We start from the raw sequence: 23,089 nt of genomic DNA, 5'->3' as shown, positions 1-23,089 counted from the left end.
TTTAAATGATTTTCTTAGTCACAAAATTCCCCTTTTGCAGCCCAATATATCCCCCTCCCCCTAAAAAGTCCATAATATTATATGGCATGAACTGTTCATAGATGAAAAAGCATTCGAATATTATGCTTGAAATGGATTTACTGGGTCTTAATTCACGGGCACTCATTCCTCTATTCTATTACTACCATGGTGGTGGTTTTACTTTTTAGAGTTTGGGTCTGTCCTCAAACACAAGGACGTTCCAGGTATCTAGAGTCTAAGCAGCATCACACACCCACACACCCCCAACAACAGCCGACCCCCCGAGGGTCCTGTGGGCCTGCCTGCCCTTGGAGCCGCCCTTTAAACGCTCACGTAAGCGAGGCGACGTCCACGGATGGCCGCGGCGCATGCGCGCAGGAAACGAGCCACCGGAGGCGGACACGCGGCTAATCGTGGACTGAGCTCCAGGGCCCTCGGCCCTGGCCCTCTGGCCCGGGCCCCTGTGGCGGCGCGGGCAGCCGTAGGGACGTGACCCCCCTCTGTCGCGCCGGGCTCGCTGCCGGGACTCTCTCAGTTCGGGCTCCGCCACCCTGGCTCTGTGCGCCACCGACCCCAGGCGTCAGCGCGGGGGCGGGGGCGAGGGGCGGAGCTCGCCATCCTGGGCCGCTGATTGGCTGCCTCCGCTGCCCTTTCACCTTCCCGGCGGCGGAGTTCACGTGTGAAGCGACCGCAGTCCGCCAGCCGGCGCTCTGAGGCACTGCACTTGACTTTTCCAGTGAGGCGTCAGCCTCGTCCAGGCTCCAGCAGCAACGCTCCACCAACCCAGCTTCCCGAAGTAGTTTGGGTTTATAGTACTTCGTCTGCCAGTGGAAGATGTTGGAAATTATGTTCGCCTCTGCACGAATGTTTTGCTGGCAATTTAAATGACTTTATTCTTCTCAGAAACGCAGGCTACTTTCTCCCCTAGATGTTCTTATCTTTATTTTTCATGACAGATCTTGACGACAGTATATACAAAACATACTTAAAGATGATAACTAACATAGTTATATTGAGCCTGATCATTTGCATTTCTTTAGCTTTCTGGATTCTGTCTATGACTGCAAGCACCTATTATGGTAAGTATGAATGTTCGAATTTGTCTTTCTATAATCTAACTAGTGGGATTTAAAATGTTCTATTGTGAAGGCCAAAACTCATATCCCCTGAAGGGCTGTAAACTATTGTGTATACTTAACTTCCACGACCTGAACTGCATTTACTAACGTGGAAATATACAGTGCCTTGAGGGTTTTAATGCCTTTAATAAATGCTTCTTGTCATAGCACCAGTTATGCGGGTTCCAAAATATGGTTTTAGTGTTTTATGTAATTATTGCATTTATCTCGGTGAAAAATAAGTGAGATGATACAAAATTTTATAAAACAATTACAGTGATGCTTTTAATAAGAATTTAGTAACATAGTTTATCCATTTCATGTGTCCCATAAAAAATAACACAAGATGATATAATGTTTATATTTGGAGATTTAGAAGAGTTGTCTGCTGTTTGGTCACTTCAAAAGAACAGACTTGTTTTAAAGCCTGAAGCCAATCTGTATAAATATGAGGTGTTCTGCACTCAAATATTTAAGGTTTTGAAGCTGCCTAAGAGCTTAAGTATGCCTTTGTACAAACTTCCTTGGTGCCCCCTTTATAAAAACAGAATACTATTCAGTTCAAAGGAAAAAGTGAGAAGTAGGGTGAGAAAATGAACTCTTATAAGTGGTGATTTCATAAGTGATTGTCATTGTAGACCTAAGTCCTTTTGCAAAGAGACGTGAATAATCGAATGGGTGTTTTCCAAGGTACAGAAGCTTTCAAGGCTGTTCATTAATGATGATTCTCAGCAGGGGATGAGGGCTTGCGGAGGAGAGGTATGGGAGAAGATTCTCCCTGATGCCAGTATTTACTGTGACTTGAACTAGGATGTGTAAATTTAAGTGACCCTCTGGGTCTAGGTACCTGATGAAGAAAAGCGAAGCTATCCAGGTATTTTCTTTTCATATTAAACACGTGAAAATAGTTTACACTTCCAGAAATAGGATTTTCCCAGATTTTTTTTTTTTGAACGTTTGACCCTCTTTGTCTTGAATTTTCCAATTTTTGGTAGAAACATGAGCACAAACAATAGTTTGCATTTTTATTTACTATAATCACTCAGCCTTGGAGTTTAGGGTCTGTCAGAAATGGTGGGGACTTTAAATGGGAAAGCTATGACCTGTCCAAAGCAGGCAGCCTCTCTTCACCTGCAGTCAGTTCTGCCACGTGGTCATGAACTTACAGTTTCTAAAACAGAAAACAAAGAGTCTGGATTTTTATATGAAATTTCCTAATCTTTGAATATTGGCTCACATTGTCTGAAAAAAATTATGCCAGCCAAACAGAACATCTGTAAGCTGGATGCAACCTTTGGAAAAATCAGTTGCTAACCTTTGAATCCTGAAGTGTGTGTACCTGTGAGAATGTTACCTTTTTAAAAAAAGTCTCTGAAAAGCAGAGAGAGGAATAATTGAATCCTGTTAAGAAAGGAGATTTAATACATGCCTCCTTTCCAGAAAAATAAGGAACCAGAGATTCGTTTCAAATATTCAAATATGTATCAAATATGTATTACTATAAATAGTTATAAATGGTTCTCAAAACTTAGACAGGACTTCCTTAGTCATTCCCCAGCAGGATTGTCTCTTTGAAAATTTACAAGTCTCAACATAAATATTTTACTTTGGTGGCTTCATCTCAGTTTCTCTATTTAACACAGTATTTTATTCCAGAACACAGTTATAAGAGACTGTAGTCAAGAATAACCTGTTCAGGCTTCACATGATTTATGCTTTACCTTCATAATTTTTCAGGTAATTTGCAGCCTATTTCTCCTTGGCGTTGGCTGTTTTCTGTTGTTGTTCCTGTCTTGATCGTCTCTAATGGCTTTAAAAAGAAAAGTCTAGATCACAGTGGGGCTTTAGGAGGTATGTTTTTCTTTTGAATGTTTAACCATATAATAAGTGCTTGCTTATATAATTTAAACTTACATTTTCTAAATTCTGAACCTATGAGACTATAAATCATAATGTTATGTATTTTAGACAGTGATAAAATTATGCATTGGTCAGCATTCCTGTTCTGTCAAAATGTCATATACTTACGTACCCATTAGTGTGATGTACAAATTAAACTTTATAATTGATGTGAAGTAGGTTAATAGGATAGACTTCTGAGGACCTTGATTTCCCTGCTCCTTAGCTGGATTAAATTTTTTTCTAGCAGAGACATTGGAGCCTTCCTCTTAGGTATAGAATAGTGAAGCCATTGGGAAACTGCTATTAGTAGCCTCAAGCAGAGTAGTCCCAACTGAGTGTTCTGGATTTATTTTTCAGAATTGAGTTGGGTTCAGGCCATTTGTTCTTTTAGCAAATATTTTTTGAGCACTTACTGTGTACCACTCTTCTAGAAACTGAGGCTACAGCTGTGAGCAATGACAAGGTTTCAGATTTTATGGAACTTTTATTCTTTAGTTCAGATAGATAATAAAATACATAAAACTTAAGTACAAAGTTTGAAGTACAGTGTTATAAATGTTAGTTATTATTGTTTTCCTTCCACAACTACTATTCACAGCCAAAGAAATTTTACTAAGATTTGCCATATCATGTCTTTAGTGTGCTTGAGATTGAGAAGTTTCAGAACTTCCTTAGGATCTGGGTATTTAGCGTCCTCCATGACACAGGAACACATACCTCGGTGTTGAAAGAAGAGGGAAGGGGTTGAGGCAGTGTTTAGGGTGGATACTGAAGTGGAGGGCTCTGATCTCCTTGAAAGAAAGAGTATTTCTACAGTAAGGAGAGGATCACAGGAAGGGTTATGTAAGAAGATGCTTGAAAACTGCAAAGCACTGTGAAAGTGATTTGCTCAAAGGAAGGTGTTACCTAGTATAGTTATTCATTGTGTTCCTTTGAACATGTCTGTGTGGACAGTTTGCCATCAGTCTCTTGACTTGACAAGTTTAAATTTAATTTCATTTGCCAAGACTCTTAGCCTTAGTGGTTTCCCTTTTTTTTTTTCATTCACTCAGTAAATATTAGGTGAGGGTTTTTGTACGCCGGGCACTGTTCTGGGCATTCAGAATTTAGCAGTGAACAAAACAGATAAAAATCCCACTGTCAGAGAGCTTATATTTCTAGTCAGGGGAGACAGATGATAAATACGGCGGGTTTAAGGCATTTCATCCTCAGAAGGAGATGCTGTGAGTATAATGGAAGTGCACAGCCAATGGGGTGTTGTCAGAAGAAGCCAGTGGTTGTCCTTCTTGTGGTCTCACAAGGATGGCCTTACCTCTTTTGGGTTATCATAATTCAGGTCTGGTGTTCATTATTTCTGAAATAGAAACCTCATTCTATCATGTACCCAGAGTTGGTCAGAGGCAAGAAAACTGGTTTAGGTAGCCCTTTGTCCCAAGGAACTAATAAATGAGCCAGAATATAGAACTACGAGCCAATAAGAATGCAGACATCACTGTTCAGACTTGCCCTGTTCTTGCAATTGGGCCACTTGAGAAGGCAGATTATAATTAGAAGATTGTTTTGAGAAAGTCTGAGGAAACAGTCAGTAATGCGGATCCACAAGTCAGAGAGTCCCACCCCTTATGTAGTGTTCAAATCTGCCAACCTCTGGTTTCCTTGGCCTTCATAGTCTATGTTTTGGGCTAACCAGACTTCTTTTGATTCCCACAGTCTTACTTATGGTATAATTTATTAGATTTCAGTTTGTCAAATTATAAAATTCCAGTCCTACTTTTCCCTTTTTTGCCTCCCAGAGATTATTCCCAGGTCACCTTGGTTGGAATTTGGGGTATCTCTACTCCCACTATCAGAGACATTAGTACACAGCATTGTTTTACTTTCCCAGGTGGCATCTACTGGTTAGAGAATTTACCTGTTTTAAACTCGAAAGGCAGCCGTAATCCTGGAGTCTTCACATTTTGAGGGGAGCACCTTATTGTTATGCATACTAACTCTTTATCCCTGGCCATTGGAGATTCAGAAAGTGGGTGGAGGAGGTGGGATAGATACCAACTGGAGACAGCAATTACTAATCTGAAAGTTCAGACATAACTAGGAGTTGCCAAAATTTCTAAGATACATTTAGACCATGTGAAAGAAATCATTCCTTCAAAGCACATTGCTTTCAACTTATTTCCTCATTCTGAAACTGTCATAAGCTTAACCGTTGATCACTTCTTGTAGTGTTTTGAGTTGGTTGAAGTAAAAAGAATGCAGATGCCTTTTTGTAGCATTTCATTGTAGGTTGTTTTAGGGACATCTTACTTTGGGTTTGTCTAAACACTAGAACAAATTGTTTACAGTGACTGTCACATGGAGAAGGGATGGGAGTGGTGGTGGTGATGGGGAGAGACACTTTGACTTTGACTTCATATACTTCCATATGTTTTGGCTTTCCACTCCAATACTCTTCTACTGCTTTTGTAATATATTCAAAAATAATTGAAAAAAACTTAAAAGATTGGAAAACAATAATTACTATTGTTACAATAATAATACATAATTGCGACAATAATGATGTTGTCATTGAGGTTTTACCGCTGCAACTGCTATTATTACCAATGATATTACTAAGGGCCTCCTACATGCTGGGTTATATAATAAGCATAAAAATGACCTCATTTAACTTTTCAAAGCAAGCCAATGAGGTAGGAAATATTTTATTGTTAATTCAGCAATAAGAAATTGAGGCATAAGGTTAGGTAACATCTAGTCAGGCAGAAGTCAGTGCAGGAGTCTAGGTTTTAACTCCAGACTGTTCAGCTCCAAAGCTGAAGCCCTTTATTAGTACTTCATACAGCATTACCCTATTTCTTACATTTTCAATTAAAATGTACTAAACTTAACTAAAATGCTAATAATTGAGTGTCCCTGGATGGATCTAACCAATAGGAAGAGTTAGTACATTAAATAAGAAACTGATTCCCTGTTCTATTATTTAGTAAAATATTATTTAATACTTATTTATTAAATAAGTATTAACTTATTTAATAATTATTTAGTATCCTGTTACTTAGTAGAATTTTACATATTGTGTTATTTAGTAAAAATCTTCGTATAGCGAAACTGAATATATTTATCTTAAGAGTTATGGAGAGCAGAACCTGTGAACCGTAGAGGTAGGAATGGAAGAGGCTGTAGTTAGAAATATAAGCAGACGGCCCCAGATGGAGACACATGAGATAACAGTGCCTTGGTATGGTTATCACATTCTGAGAAATTGGCCTCCAACCCTGCACGGTCAGAAGTTGGATTTTTGTCATACCTCAAAACTGGAAGTTTAGACTGGAAGCAAGCAGCCAAACTCATGAGAGACCACTTTACAAAGCGGAGTGTGTATTTCTTGGCTGCCACTGATCTGAGTCCTTGAAGCAGATTAGCACATTCTCTTCCTAAAAGAAGGACTGCTTTAACATTATCAGAAGTGTGCTTGAAAGTTCAAAATCACATATAGAGAATGTTCCTTCTGTGTAAGGAAAAAGTAAAAATAAGAAAATATCCATATATCTGCTTAGCTTTATAAAAGGAAACACACAAGGAATGATAAACTGGAGAGGAGTGGTTACCTACAAAGAATGGAAGGAGAACAAAATACAGAAGAGGGGGCAGAAGGCACCTGGGAGGAACTGACACTTGTCTAAGTATACCCTTTTGTATAAGTATGACCTTTGAAAGCATGTTAGTGTTCTATATATTGAAGAAATCAGTAAATATGAGATGGGGGAGGGGATCTAAAACAATCTACATTAAATTTATTTTAATGGAGGTACACAGGGCCTCGCGCATGCACTCTACCACTGAGCTATGCCCTCCCCACTATATCTCTTTGTTGATATTTCCATATTGTTCATACATTGTTTTCTTGACTTTCTCCACATCTTCCTTTAGTTCTTTGAGCATCTTTAAGATGGTTGTTTTTAAAGTCCACCATCTGGCCATGACAGTCACTGTTGATTTTTTTTTTTTTTTTTTCGTTTGAATGGGCCATACTTTCCTATTTCTTTGCGTGCTTTGTGATATTTTTGTTGAAAACTGGACATGTAAATCTAATATATAGTAACTCTGGTACTCAGAATCTCCTCTGTCCCCAGGGTTTGCTCTTTTTCTTTCGTTTCGGTTTTGATTGTTGCAAGGATTGTTGGTCCTCTGTGCCAGGGATCAGCCTTGAAATGTAAACTTGAATCTTCTCAGTCCTTATTACTTCGACCACCAGGTTTTACTCAGAAGAACAATTTCAAATTTTGTAACACAAGGCCTTCAAGTGTAATCTGGGTGATTTAAAAAGCCAATTCCAACATAAGTTTGCACTTTCCTTATAGAATAACCTAGAGAGAAGCTTTATAACTTGCTTGAACACCTCACAGCAAGTTCTATAAGTTCTATATGACTTTTTAGCAGTTGCTTTCAGTGGCCTCTTACCATATTGCTGTGATATCAAGAATGCATCTTTCCTTCCTTTTTTTTCCTTCTTTTCTGTGTCATGAAGTATAAGCTTCTTTCTTATTTGTTTTCCTGATTGAACTGTAGGTATTATAAGCCTTCCTTGAAATTGGTCACTCATGGGAAAATGAAGGATGTTCCCTTTCCCCTTTGTTTGCCTGAACAAATGAAACAAAGAGAAAAGTCTAAAAATCTAAAATCACATTTACAGAACATACTTCATTTTTAGCTCCCTGTAAGACCCAGGACTATTTTCCCAGGTCTGCATAGGAGAACTTAGCTAAGAAACACTGTCTGTATCTTCTCACATAGTTGGTGAGGCTCAACAAGCGAGCGTGTGAAAGTTCTTTGAAAAACAAAAAAGACTTGTCTATATTGAATTTTCTTTGTAAAGGGGAAAAAAAAAGAAAAACACCCAGGCTGTGGGGGAAAAATGTAAAAACTAGAAAATTGAAAGACTCAATAATCTTACCGTCTCTGAAGGAACTGCTGTTAATTTGGAAAGTCTTCAGACTAGCTGTCTATTCAAATATATATAATACATATAATATGTATTATTTAATAATAAAATCACTACTAGTCTTTATGTTCTACAGTTGGATTATAAAAAGCATGTCTAAAATAGTATCTTACATTCATGTAGTGTAGTTTGAAAGGAGGTCAAAATGTAAAAGACAATACATCTCATTTTAATCAAATGGATGTTCGGTTTACTGTTCAGTGACATCTTAGTTGGTAAAAATGTAAATGTATTGGAAATGAACATTTCTATTTATAATATGAAAATAAGTGAAAATTTTTCTCATTTTTTCACAGCATATGGACTGAGGATAATTTTGTGTATATATGTGCTTCTTTCAGGGCTTGTGGTTGGATTTATCCTGACCATTGCAAATTTCAGCTTTTTTACCTCTTTGCTGATGTTTTTTCTTTCTTCCTCGAAACTCACTAAATGGAAGGGAGAAACAAAGAAGCGTCTAGATTCAGAATACAAGGAAGGTAAAATGAATTCTGTTTAATGTTATTGTAAATAGTAACCTTTATTTCATCTTAACACATCATCATCTTTTAATTAGAATATGTTGAGACTGTTAAAACATAAATTTTATATGAGAATTGCCTTAAGTAGTAGCCTGATTTAGTTTATCATTATTTTACTGCAATAACAAGTAACAGCAGAATTTTAGAAGTACTAAAGTCTATCATTAATTATTCTTAAACAGTATAGAATGTGGACGAAGGAATCATCCCACTAATTTAGTAATTTTTCTTTTCTTAAACTTTAAAATATAAGTTCCTATAACCACATGCTTTTCCTCCTGAAGGGAAAACATTTCTTGTCCTTTTCTTTCTCTTGTTTGTGCCTAGGTGGGCAGAGGAATTGGATTCAGGTGTTCTGTAACGGAGCCGTGCCCACCGAGCTGGCCCTGCTCTACATGATCGAAAATGGCCCTGGAGAAATCCCGATCGACTTTTCCAAGCAGTACACTGCTTCCTGGATGTGTTTGTCTCTCTTGGCTGCGCTGGCCTGCTCTGCTGGAGACACGTGGGCTTCAGAAATTGGCACTGTTCTGAGTAAAAGCCCGCCGAGGCTGATAACAACCTGGGAGAAAGTTCCAGTTGGTGAGTCTTCTAAGTTTTTTTTTAAAGCAAAATTGAAGAAAAAGCCTCTTGATTTACCATGTTTCTTATTTAAGAGCCTTTTAAGAATTTCAAATAGTCTCCTTAATTGGAAAATTGCTACAGGCTATTAAATTGGTGATAATAAATAATGCTTGCAGGAAATGTTAGCAAGTCCTAGATTAAAAAACACAGAAGCAGAGACTGACCCACGGGGTTGTCAGTGGGAAAAGAAAAGGAAGAAAATAATAGCGTGTTTCTTGAGGGCCTCTTATGCGGCTAGTGCTTCAGCGTGTATCTCAGTTCCCCATTACCATTACCCACTGCTACTGCATTTTTATCATTGTCGCCTCCTTTCCCTTCCTCTGCCTGAACCTCGTCCTCCTCTTCCTCCTTCTCCTTTTCTTCCTTCTCCCTCCTCTCCTTTTCCTTCTTTTTTCCTCTTCATCACCATCATCGTTGTAACAGCTAACATTTGAGTACCTCCTGTGTGCAAAGCACTCTTCTCACTGCTCTGCCTGGGTTACTGTTTACCACTCTTAATAATCATGTCAGTTGGTTCTTTGACTGTTTACATCTTACAGACAAGGAAGCTAAGACATAGAGAAGTTACGTAACTTCATCACAGTCACGCAGCTTGGAAGTGGCAGAACTAAGATTGAAACCAGGCAGTCTGGCCGTACTGAACTATTTCACTTCACTGCTTAGAATGTCAGGCATTACTAAGGAAAAAAAGACTTTTCTAAGTAGGATGGTGTTTGGATTGCAGCGAAGAGAACCCTTTCTTTAGTCTTGAATGGATAGGTACCAAAATTTTTGCTCTTTTTGACTGTCTGTGTTTGCTGATTATTAACCAGATGATTTTATCCATGTTCTCTAGGGACCAACGGAGGGGTTACGATGGTGGGCCTTGCCTCCAGTCTCCTTGGTGGGACCTGTGTGGGTATCGCGTACTTCCTCACACAGCTGGTTTTTGTTAACGACTTGGACATTTCTGCTCCCCAGTGGCCAATTATTGCATTTGGGGGTCTGGCTGGATTACTAGGATCAATTGTGGATTCCTATTTAGGAGCTACCATGCAGTTTACTGGTGAGGATATTACCTTATTATTGCAGATTTTTGGTGTATTAAAGAAATGGGAACTCGGCCACGCACATTGGTGGCAGGGCCCAGCTGCTACAAAGATGACGTGTTTTAGACAATACTCACGTATCGGCAAAAAACTCGAGGACTGCATTTTTGAATAATTGTATAACAAGTTATTTTAGTTTCCTTTCTGTGAAAAGTGTAAAGCATTCCAACAAAGGTTTTCAATGTAGGTGTTTTTTTTTAACCCATGCTGTTGATCACTAAACATAGTAGTCCGATCATGACATTGAATAAATGTCTTTTTAAAAACAGGAAAGAAATATGGAAAAGGAAAAAAAAAGATGTGGTAATAAAAACAATCCCAAAGACACAGGTTGCTGAGAGACCAAGAATGAGAGGGCAGTCTCTTCTAAAATTTTGAATTTCTTACTCTTTTGTGTTAAATGAATTGAAAGAGACTTAGTTCTGCAGAGCAATGAGTATAAGCTACGTAGGAAGGACATGATCGTGCAGGAGACAGGTGCTCTTCCTTATGGGACTTTACCTAGTCCCAGAAAAGCAGAGCATTTGGAACCAGATCGTCGTAATGCCCCTTCTTCCATTTGTTTTCCAAGTCCTTTTGAGAAATAATTATTCTACTAATATGACTATACACATATGATGCATTTTTGTACTGTGACATTGTATTTACTGTCCTCCCCACTGAGTTTTTAGTCCTACTCAAGATATATGGGAGGGTCAGTTTTCTCCAGAATTTTCTATGCTTTGCTTCTGAGGCTCTCCTGTCATGTCAGTATACTGACATATTCTTGTCAGGTGTGTATTTGCTCCACCCTCTAACAAACTTTCTTTCTCCTTCGATTCGTACAGTGAAGAGGCTAGAAGTCTGGGGGAAGGTCCCCTGAATACAGTCCTCCCAGTTCTCTTCATGCCCCAAGATAATCCACTCGTCCTTCTGCTCCCCTTCTCGCTGTCAGAACGTTTGTTCTCTCAGCTTCATTAGTCTCTTCCAGATGCTGAAGAGGAAGCAGTCTGATTTTAATTTGTACTAAAGGGTCAGTAACCCCACACACACGCACGCATGCACAGCCACTACATGTTTTTTTAAAGAGCCTAGGTTTTATTCTAAACTGTGTTCTGACTGGGGAAGTTTCTGATCATATTGAGTGGGTTGGAAAAAAATGTGGGCTAGGGTGAGAGGGCAGATTAATCTTTGTGTGCCTCCTTTTGTGAACACCTCGCTGGGTCCTCGGGATACACTGCAGAAGCTACAGACATGATCCTCTCTGGGGCCTCGCTGGGTGGTCTCAGAGGGGAACCACTGGGAGGGCAAGCCTGGTCTGCCAGTTTCACGCCATCTCTGCTTTTCACATTTTCCCTTCTCCTTCTGAAAGAAGTCCAGCATTACTGAGAGAACAATATTGAGATGTACTAAAACTCACTCATTCAAAGAGGCCTTTTGTAATCAAGGGTTCCATGTCGCTCACTGTGTAGGCTATCTGCTAAAATCATTTTATGAGTGGCTGAGAATCTTTCAAAGATTATCTCCTTTGGAGGAGAGTGCTACTTTGTTGGTTTTGGGTTGGTTTTGGTTTTGGTTTTGGTTTTTAATCAAGTCATTTGGATTTTCCACCTCACTTGTTTCTCTTTCCTTGCAGGTTTGGATGAAAGCACTGGCATGGTGGTCAACAGCCCAGCAAATGAGGTGAAATGCATAGCAGGGAAACCCATTCTTGATAACAATGCAGTGAATCTGTTTTCTTCTGTCCTTATTGCCCTCTTGCTCCCAACAGCTGCTTGGGGTTTTTGGCCCAGGCAGTGAACTTTATTTCATTTTACAAAGGTTACAACTGGGGTCAGTTCAGCAAAATTTGCAATTCCAGGTTTCATCCCAAGAACAATAATTGTAATGACAAAGCAGAAGTGCCAGCTCCTTCCTTATTCCATTATGATGGAATTCCACATTTTTTCTCTCATTAACTTCCTTCTAACAGCTGACATCTTTCTGCTGAAAAACAAGAGTCATAGAATTTATCCATATTTTTCTTCTGCTGAGTGGACCTTCTTGTGCAATGAAGCTATAATGTCCCTATATACTGAACTTAAAGTTCCTACATAGTAGATATACATTTTGTTTTATTTGTTTAAATCAGTATGGGGACTAAAAGTAATAATGTTTTTAAATGGTTCTTGATTGTGGTGGAGAAATGCCACTGTGCCATTGATCCAAATGTTGTATCTGTTTTAAGTATTATAAAAAGATGTGTGTGGAAGCCTGAATAAGTGTACTGTCATAGAATTCTCCCATTATTTTCCGTTTATTTTTGTGGAAAGTGTGGAGTTTGATTTCTGCTAAGCTGTGAGATTTACTCCACATTTGTTCTTCCTTCCTCAGGGTTAATAATGGGGAAAAAAAAAAAGTAAGTGTCTTTTTCATGTGAACAGTAGAATGCATGAAAAAAATTATTTTTAAGTAAAAGCAAAGGACACGTATCTTCTGTCTAAAAAATGTGCACCTTACTATATATTTCAGTTGGTAAGAAATTCTCTCAAATTTAATATTTTTTAATGTATTTTCTAGCTTTCTTTGAAACTTTATAGGAATCTGGTTTACAGTGGCATCTTAAACAGTGCAAGAGTCACTGGAAAATGGTTGTAATTATTTTACTTGCTGTCCTAGAATTCACTGAAAGATGCTGTGAATTCCTGTTACGTACCTTCTAAGTTGCACTTCCCTTAACATTATAGCCTTAACCAAAGTAAATTCCACTTTTCAGTTTTGCTCTTCACCATCATTCACCATGTGCTAGTGGGGTCTGAGATGGTATGGGTTATTGTGCTGAAAGGATTTTGAAATACTTCTCATGTCATTTCCATACCTTTCTTCTCCTGCCCCTTTTGCATTCATAGAAAAATTGAGAAATTCCATGAATAAACCACTCTCAGAGTAGATAAAGTTTAGAATTCTTTATTAGTGACCCTACTACAGTGATTATCTAGAACTGACTTGGTTCAGAAAGAATTTTTTTTAAAAAACCAAACATTGACATGGTTTAAGCCTTAAGCCAGGCAGCTCAACCATTGGTTTTCAACATTGCATGTACATTGGAATCCCCGGAGCATCTTTTTTAAAAAATGCTAGAGTCTGGGATTCACCCGAAGATTCTGATTTACCTGGTTTGAGGTACAGCCTGGATATTGGGACTTTTTAAAGCTCTGACTGTCCCTTAGAATCATGTAGGGAGTGTTTAAAAACACCGTTGCCAAGGCCCCTCTCTAAACCAAGTAAATCAGAATGTCTGAAAGTGAGGTCCATGCTTGGGTTAGTTTTAGACAGCTCCCTGGGAGAGGCTAATGTTTAAACAGGTTGAGAACTACGAACTCGGAATCTTCTTGCACAGATGTCAGATCATTATGAAGGTAATGTTGTAGGTCAATTATAGTTCAATAAAAAAAGACAAAGGGAAAAAAGAGTATCCTGTACCTGAAGGAAGTCTCAGAAGAGTGAGACTTCTATTTTTGTGCAGTGGCGCTGTATGCTGTCTTTATGCAAGGATAGCTTCTGGCAGTTCAGTGTCTTAGCTGTATCACTTACCACATCATTCCTGCGTCAGTTTTGTGCGCAGCCTCTTTACTCTACGGCTGTTCTAACGTGCCTTTCCTCTCCTTTCCTGGCAGTTCAGCCTCATGATATACTATGGGACACAAATGCTTATTGGAACCATTTGGGGATTTGGTAGACTCATCACACCATTAACAGTTTGGGGACGTAACTGCTTTACAGTCCTTTATTTGAAAACCTAGAACTAGGTTGTGTTTCGGAATCAAAATTTTGCAGATTTCAGGAAACTGATAGGGTACCTGTGAAATATTTTTCTTAGAATTCCCAGAACAGTCTAAGGTGGCACCCATTATCAAACACACTAATATTTCTGTGGTGAATATACGGATAGCACCAGTAAGTGTGATAACTAAAGACTGTGAAGAGTCTCAGATCACGTTTTGTCACCAAATTTAGGGAGAAACTTTCTGTTTTCAGAGCTTTTTTGGGGTGTGCTAAAAAAACCCTCTTTTTTTTTTTATCTTACATATATTTTACTGTCACATCCTCTATAATTTGGATGTTTAACTTATTCAGCCTATTCTTCCTCTTTACTGAGTGAGCAGTTTATGTAAAAAACACTTTTGGTGGAAAAGAGCTCCATGTGACCACATAATAAAATGACATACTGCTGCCTGCCTAGGCAGCCTAAAGGCATACAGACTATTTCTTACCACGTGTTACACGGTAGAAGAGAGCAAGGCGCATGTGGCTTAGGGAGCTCCCGAAGGAGGCCTGAAGCTGTCAAGGGGGGGTATTTGAAGACTTATCAGATGGAGCCCCCAGAACAGTGAACTGATACAACAGGTCACTCCATTCTTGGCTTGAGTTGTCTCTGCCTCAGCCCACGGGCATACATCTCTTTCTTATTTCCAGCTGCTTTATATGTAGGATGCCGGCTTCAGAAATGGCAGCTTTATCCCAATTAGGTGCAGGCCTAGTACAGGGGAAATCATGTGAGGCAGCACATTGTAGACTTTGCCACATGCCTGCAGTGTGAACAGCTGCTGCCCGTGGGCACGGTGGGTGTGCTGGAGCCCCATCACCTGGTGTGCCTGGTGCCGTCACAGCGAGAGAACACTGTACTTAGCCGTCCAATCCCAGGTGACATGTACCTGCTTGAAGCATGAAAGCACAAGGATGCAGCTTAATTATTTAATCTCCAGATGGAGTACTGTTGCTGTAACTCCAAATGGTCCTGAACATTTTTAAAATATGTAGGTGTTCCGGTGTGTTGGGGAGGGTATAGCTCAAGTGGTAGAGTGTGTGCTTAGCATGCATGAGGTCCTGGGTTCAATCCCCAGTGTCTCCGATAAAAATAAATGTATAAACAAACCTAATTACCTCCCCCCAAAAAATTCTAAAAATAAAAAAAGTTTAAAAAACATATACATATATATATGTGTGTATATATATGTGTGTATATATATATATATAAAGTGTTCAGTATAGTTTTGTTAATTAAGTTTGACTTAACTAACTGAAAGTTGATCATCAAAAACATATTTCTGGAAGAAAATAAAAAATTCAAAAACCGGTTTGGCTACCTGAATTTCAGAGGACTGTCATGACTCCAACATTTCTCAATCATGTGATGCAGTATTAATGAGTTCCACTCATTTTGGAACTAATGAGTCAGGAAATGATTGTAAAAGGAGTAAGAGTGAGGCCAGGCTGGCAGGGCAAGGCTTCTGAAATTATTTCCCTGCCGAGATGAGACATGTTAATTCTCTCTCGTGTCTCATAACCACTCCCTTCAAAACTTATTTTACACATGGGGCAGCTCTTTTTTTAATGGGTGGATTTTTTTTCTTTTTTATTAATGTTTAATTACTTAAGTAATACACTGAATCTATCCTTCTTTTTAAAAAATTAGAACATAAAATATTTTTTTGCCTCCATTACCCCTGGAACAAACCTAGCTTTCTCCCACCTTCCCCAAAATAACTACTGTTAGAAATTTGAGATATTTTCTACGTGATATTTGTTCTGAGTGTATTTTAGCATACATTCTTAATTAGTGAACTTTTGTTATAATTTGGTACTATCATTTTGCTTCTTCAACTTAACATTTAAGAAAAATCTGTTTAGGAAAGAAATTAGAAAGATGTATACCAAAATATTAATGTGTTATATCTGTTAAGATTACAGATGATTTTTACTTTTGTTGAAATAACTTTAAGTTTATGGTACATAAATTATATCTCAATAAAGCTATTAAAAGCACCTACACAAAAATGTTCAATACTTTTCTAAAAAGGCTACAATCAAACACATTTCTTCTACAAATCAAAAGATGCTTAAAGTAAACAAAATAAACTCTGGGAATAACCCCGCTTCCCCACTACCCTTCCCCATTATTATTTTACATGATATTCCTTCTCTTCATAAACAACCTTATTAGCAACAACTTTAAAAAGTAAAGTGGGCTGTAACACAACAAACATCTGGTCACCCAGCGTTCGTTTGGTGTCTCTGTGCTGTAGGCACTGTGTGCGGAGGCTGGTGAATCAAAGACGAATGGGACAAGAACTGTGCCCTCCTGGTCTGATAAGATTGGGAAAGACCAACATGTTTAACCAGCATGTTGAACAGATATGATATGTGGACCGTGATTTTTTTAAAGTGGCTTTATTTCTGTCTACTTTTGGCCCTTTAAATTTCCCATAACCTTATATAAAAACTCCAGCAAGCCCTGAACATTTCTTCTTACTCCTAGAAACAGGTGGAAGGAAAGGTGACTTGTGAGAGAGCAGGGAACCGTGTTCCCCTTTCCCACAGCAGGCTTCCAGCCTGAGCAGGTCCACGCTGAGGGTGGGGAGACTAAGTCAGACTTGACTTTTTTTTGTTTGTTTTTTGCTTTTGTTTTTTAACCCAGGTTTGTCTGTTCTAAATGCTGAACTGAGACTCTATTGATAAACTAAAGTTTTGCTGCTGCTGGTTGTTACTGAGTGAATGTTTGTATGCCCCCAAAATTCGTATGTTGAAATGCTAACCCGCCGTGTGATGGAGCTTTTGGGAGCTGATTAGGTCATGAGGTGGAGCCCTCGTGAGTGAGATTAGTGCCCTTATGAAAGAAACCCCAGAGAGCTCTCTTGTCCTCTCCACCACATGAGGATACAGAAGGAAATGGCCATCTGCAGCCCAGAAGAGTGCCCTCACAGAATGTGGCCTTGGTGGCACCCTGATCTTGGACTTCGAGCCTCCAGAATGGTAAGAAATAAGTTCCTGTCATTTATAAGTTGCCCGGTCTATGGTATTTTTGAGATAACAGAACAGACTAAGACACTGGCTTAGAAATGGGGGGAGATAGAGGCAGGGAGAAGAGAAGTGTGTGATGATCGTTTTGGTTGTCTGGGCTTGGGAGACGGCAAAGATGTTACGGGATGAGTCTGTTATAGAAGGTTAAACTTGGTATTAGCTTGCGGGGTGCTCTTGCGGGCTATTGGAAGGTTTCCTGCTGAGCCCCTCTTTTACAGTTCTTCTTACACCAGGAGATGCATCTCTAGATCAAGTACATCAGTTATCTATTAATGCAAACCACCCCAAAACTTAGTGGCTTAAAGCAGAAACCGTTTATCTGCTCACAATTTGTGGCTGGCCAAGTTGGGCTCAGCTGGGTGATTCTATTTTAGGTGGTGTCAGCCGGGCTCCCTCACGCACGTTTGCAGTTGGTTGACGGGTCGGCTGGCGGCTAGTTGTGATGGCCTCCTTTGTGTGACTGGCACCTTGATGCTGACTGTTGGCTGCGTTTCTCGACATGACCTGTCTGTCTTCCTCCAGACTTGTTTACCTTATGACCTGATAACACAAGATTTCCAAGAAAGCAAAAGTAGGAGCTACAGGTTCTCTTAAAGCCTAGTCTTGGAAGTCTCATGATGTCATTTCCGCCACCGTATCATTGGTCCAGAAATTTAAAAGGCTACTTAGATTCAGGGGGTGGGGAAATGTCCTTCACCTCTTCATGGCAGGAGTAGTAGAGTTACGTTGTAAAGGAGAAAGGTGACAGAGGTGTGGGGCACGGGGGACCATTATTCTAACAGCCTACCACTTCTCAGCTCCTGGGCATCTAGCCTTTTTCTGCTCAGGTCTTCTCACCTCTTAGGTAGCCCTTTCAGACAGGATTCAAGACAGCCATGAGAGGGTTTCACCAGGTGATCTGCATATGCTCCACGGGAAAAATTCCTTGCTTTGACAACCCCTGGAAGTGCTAGCCACTCTCAGTGCAGTGGCTTCACCATCATACAGGGAGTCAGGCATTTTCTCACCTTCTGGAATCCCAGGCAGGAGTCAACCCCCAGGGTGAAAGTTGTCTTTAACTTGCTCAGGCACGAGTCAGGCACTAGCCATCTCTCTGTCAACCAAAGGAAACACTCTCCAAAGGTACACTTGAAGTTTCCTCCCCAGGTTGGGAACTCACAGCCTGGCTCCCACTCCCTCTGAAGAAACTGTTCACTACTGTCCCCATGGAAACTTTCTTCTCTCTGGCCCCATCGAATGACTGGTCTGGCCGAGGAGTCCAGGAGTTATGCAGCACGTCGTCAAGTTCTCTATGGAAGGGTGTGTGTGTGATCCTCACTTCAGTCTCCTGTTGTCAGTCACGTTAGCATCTCCATCAAAACCGGGCAGTCAGAGTCATTCACATCCTAATACCCTGTGTTCGCATGTGTTATGATGTCTGACTATAGCAAGGGTATGACAGAGGCAGTGAGAACTCTGCTACTCCCTGCTTGGGGGTCTGGGAACACCTGGCAGAGAACATCAAGTGGGACCTTAAAAGATAAGTAAAAGTTTGCCAAGTCAAGATGATGGGGACTCCCTCCCAGAGGGTATGATAACAGGTGGAAATACTGAGTTGTGAAAGGTGTGACATTCTTGAGGGGAAAAAAATTTCACTGTGACTAGAGATTAGGTAGAGGGAAGTTGTATGAAATGAAGCTGGAGAGGTAGATTGAGATCCATTTGTAAAGGGCCTTAATACCAACTATATGACCTTGGGACAAAACATAGTCTTTCTGTATGGAAATTGGGGCTCATACTTCCATTTCACTATATTGTTGATATCCAATGAGTCAATATATGTGAAAAGCCTTTGGAGAAACCATGTGTTGTAGGCAGAATAAGGGTACCCAGAAGATATCCATTGTCCCTGTCTTTGAAACCTGTGACTATTTACCAAAAGTGGCAAAGGGCACTTGCAGATGAGACTAAGGTTAAGAACTCTGAGGTGGAGAGAGTAGCCTGGATTGTCCAGGTGATCCAGTCTCATCACATGCATTCTTAAAAGGGGAAAACCTTTCCTGGCTGTGATCAAAGAAAGAGATGTGACTACAGAAGGAGAGTCAGAGAGATGCTCGTTTTGAAGATGAAGAGGAACATGAGCCAAGGAAAGTGGGCAGCCCCTGGAAGCTGGAAAAGGCAAAGAAACGTGTTCTTCCCTGAGCCTCCAGAAAGGAATGCAGCCCTGCTGACACCTTGTTTTTAGGACTTCTGACCTACAGAACTATAAAGCAATAAATCTGTGTTGTTTTAAGCCACTCAGTTTGTGATATTTTTCCAGCAGCCACAGAAAACGAAGAGGCCAAGTCAGCTTTGAAAGGCAGCGTGCGTAATGCAGCACTGGAGCTAGACTGCCTGGGTTCAGTCCGAGCTCTGCCACTCTAGCCGCTCAGGCCCTGTTTACCTAACCTCTCTCTCTGTGTCTCAGATTCCTCATCCACAAAACGGGGCTATTAATAGCACCTAGCTCATAAAGTTGCTGTCAGGATCAACTGAGTTCAGTCTTGTAACATACCTCGCACAATCTCTAGCATATATTATACAATCAGTGAATGTTATCATGACTGTTTGAGACATCTAAAGTGCCATTGCAAGTACAAGTGGCTTCTACTCTTTTATATTTGTTATTATTGTTATTATTCTATGACAAAGATAACTCCCAACATTATATGAATGAACTGTGCTTATGTAGTTCATTTTGCAAGAGGTAAGAAAGATAGATATATATATAATATATTTTTTGGACATCAAACTGTATTAACCAAAACCTCATTCTTAAACCTTTGGGACGACTTTTCTCCTGAGATAATGGGTGCCTAATAGTAAGCACAAGGCTCCCTGTACTCTTTAGACTTATCAGCATTGATGACCCTACTCATGCTTCCTGCATCCAGGCCATCTGGATTGTCAGTAGCCCCAGAACGTATCCTGTGCTTTCTGCTGCCTCCATGCTATCCCACACATCCTTACTTAGAGGGTTCTTGCTTCTGTGAGAAGGCGTATGTACTTCCACATGATAAATTAGGTCCTTGAGTGATAGGAATGTGGTAAAATAACCTCTGTGTCCCCTTTCCAAGTCCCCTTACTCTTGTACTTTCCCTAATCCCACCCTCAAACACCTTTAGAGCCTTTGGGGGAACAAACAAGAGCTATTACAAGAAATGGGAGGCACTGTCTAAATACCCAGATCACTGTGGTCCCTGCTTTGGCTTCTGTCTGGTGGAAGAAGGGGGAAATCAACTGACTTGAAGGGAAACATGGTCTTTGAGTGATCTTTGTATCACGGTTACTGTCCCACTTTCCCCCAGAGCTGGATGGGTCTCACCAATGTTTACATAATGACAGGTTAAAATGTGCTCCTGGCAGATTTTCTTACTACCCACCTCCCACCACCAGATGTTTGTGTCCCCGGCTGCAATCAAGGTTGCTGAGATGACCTGTCCTTGTTAGTGTGTAATTTGTAACTGAGCCTTCACAAGATACAAATACTGTTAGAATTAGATTAAAAAAAAAAAAAACAAAAGAAGACAAACTTCTACACAAAGGATTTGGAAGCTTATTACACAAAACAGTTTGGCTTTAGTTTTTTAACTTCCAAGGTTGGAATTTTCAAACACATACAAAATAAACAGAATAATGCAATGAGCCCTCATGTATGCATCACCCAGCTTCAACAATTACCACCATTCTGCCATTCTTGTTTCATCTATACGGCTACTCACTCCCGGTCCTCAACTGGTTTTTTCCTTGTGGTTCTATTTTTTGAAGTGTTTCTACATTGGAACACAAATATTTTTAACTGGACAACTTTGACAAATGACACCCCCATATGAAACACATCCTTTCCGGATATTTCTGTCACTGCAGAAATTCCTCTGTGTCATTTCCTGTCGATCCTTCCCCTTCCCAGAGGTAATAAACCTTAGATTAGTTTTACCCATCCCAGAACACCATAGAAATGGGATACAGCAAGCACTCTTTTCTGTCTGGCTGCTTTTTTTTTCCCCCATTATGATATCTGAGGTTTATCTGTAGGGTTGCATGTATACATAATTTCTTCTCATTGCTAAAAAGTATTCCATTGTATGATGTTGTAAACAACCTCCAAGATGGTCCCTGGTTTAGTTCCCTTCCATATTGAATAGAGCTGGCCTGGGCCACCAGTAGGATACTGAAGAAATGACAGCATGTGACTTCTGAGGCTAGTTCGTAAAAGACTTCTACCTTGCTTTCTTTTGGATCACTCATTCTGAGGAAAGTCAGCCTCCATGTCATGAAAACACTTAAGCAACCAGTGGAGAGACCCACACGGAAAGAGACTGAGGCTTCTTGTCAACAACCAGCATCATGCGAAGTAAAGCCTTCAGTACTCGTCAGGCCTTCAGCCTGCCAGAGTCTTACTGCAACTTCATGAGAGACTCCACCCAGCTAAGATGCTCCTGAATTCCTGATCCACAGAAACTATTCTTATGAAGGATGTTGGCCTGCAGTTTTCCTTTCTTGTACAGTCTTCGTCTGGTTTGTCATTAGGGTAATTCTGCCCTCATCAAGTGAGCTAGGAAGTGCTCCCTCTGCTTCTGTTTTTTGCGATAGATTATAGAGAACTGGTATCTTTTGTTCCTTAAATGCGTAGTAAATAAAGTTCACCGGTGAAACTATCTGGGCCTGGTGCTTTCTATTTTGGAAGGTTATTAATTATTGATTCAATTTCCTAAACAGATAGGCTTATTCAGGTTATTTCTCCTTGTGTTAGTTTTAGTAGGTTGTGTCTTACAAGGAATTGGTCTATTTCACCTCAGTTATCAAATTTGTGGAAACAGACTTGTTTATAATATTCCTCTGTATCCTTTTGGTGTCTATGAGATTGGTAATGAAAAGTCTTTTCCCACATGTCAAAGACTAGAGAAGGCTGGAGTTGGGTGTTTCTCCACCCCAGGTGTGTTAGACTTTGGTAAAATCCCAGTCAGTCTCGGGTAAAATAGTTTCCCTTAAGGAACAACCTTAGTAAGGAGAACTGAAAGCTCTGGACATATTTTAAATGGTTACTTTTCCCCTCCCCTTGGAGGAATTTTTCTCTGATCTTGACTGTGAGGATTTGGTATGGCTCTTGGAGGTAAAATTCAGGCAAGTATGGGGTCTCCCTAATCCTGGGCCCCCTAAGAGTTTTTAACTCTCAAGGCATCTACACTGAGCTTCCAGCAGTTTTTTAATTACAGGTTAAAGTTTGCTACTGATACTGGATCCGCTGCTGGCTTTTGCTTCTGGGCTTCCACTCCCTTTTAGCTGTATCTACCTGTCTGTCTCTCCTGTTTTCAAGGAAGCAGTTTGCCCTGTGACCTTGGTTCTCTGAAAAATCCTAAAAGAGTTATTGATTTTGTTTGTTCAGCTTTTTTCTTTTTGTCGGGTGAGAAACTGGGAATACATCAATGTGGATTTAATATTTGTTAACCATTTTCGAACCGTGTGATGATTATCCTAATTTTCTCATCTATGAATAGTAATAGTTACTTAGCAGGGTTGCAGAGAGATTTGGTGTTCATGTATCCAAATCACTTGGCATGATATAGGAATTTAATGAGTGGTAGTTCTATTGTTGGTTGATGGCACACTTTTCTGAGGACTTGGCATGTTCCAAATAACAGTCAAGTCTGAACTAAGGATTAACGAAATTTCAAAATGGTTAAACTAAGTCTTTGTTTATTCACTTCTGCTTTCACTTGGAAACTGAAACTCAGTTCTGTTTCCAATAGCCTCTTTTTTTTTTTTTTCGCTTGAAGTATATTCAGTTTACAATGTTGTGTCAATTTCCGGGTGTACAGTGTAACGTTTCAGTCGTACATATACATATATATATTCATTTTCATATTCTTTTTCATTATAAGTTACTATAAGATACTGAATATATTTTCCTGTGCTATACAGTATAAACTTGTTTATCTATTTTTATATATAGTAGTTAGTATCTGCAAATCTCAAACT

The 23,089-nt window shown here is 39.9% G+C and overlaps 1 protein-coding gene across 1 annotated transcript; it reads left to right on the top strand.

The window, feature by feature from the left end:
- The first annotated feature begins 390 nt into the window (after window positions 1-390).
- TMEM19 (transmembrane protein 19) lies at window positions 391-16,063 on the top strand. The gene is made up of 6 exons (XM_006191104.3): window positions 391-1,100; window positions 2,877-2,990; window positions 8,382-8,519; window positions 8,889-9,143; window positions 10,021-10,230; window positions 11,889-16,063. The coding sequence occupies exons 1-6, from the start codon at window positions 950-952 to the stop codon at window positions 12,050-12,052; spliced, it is 1,032 nt and encodes a 343-aa protein (XP_006191166.1). The 5' UTR covers window positions 391-949; the 3' UTR covers window positions 12,053-16,063.
- The last annotated feature ends 7,026 nt before the right edge of the window (window positions 16,064-23,089 follow it).

This window comes from Camelus ferus, chromosome 12 (assembly GCF_009834535.1).
Source record: "Camelus ferus isolate YT-003-E chromosome 12, BCGSAC_Cfer_1.0, whole genome shotgun sequence".
NCBI lineage: Eukaryota > Metazoa > Chordata > Mammalia > Artiodactyla > Camelidae > Camelus > Camelus ferus.
Note: the sequence above shows the minus strand (reverse complement) of the source record. Positions and strands in the feature narration are given on the sequence as shown.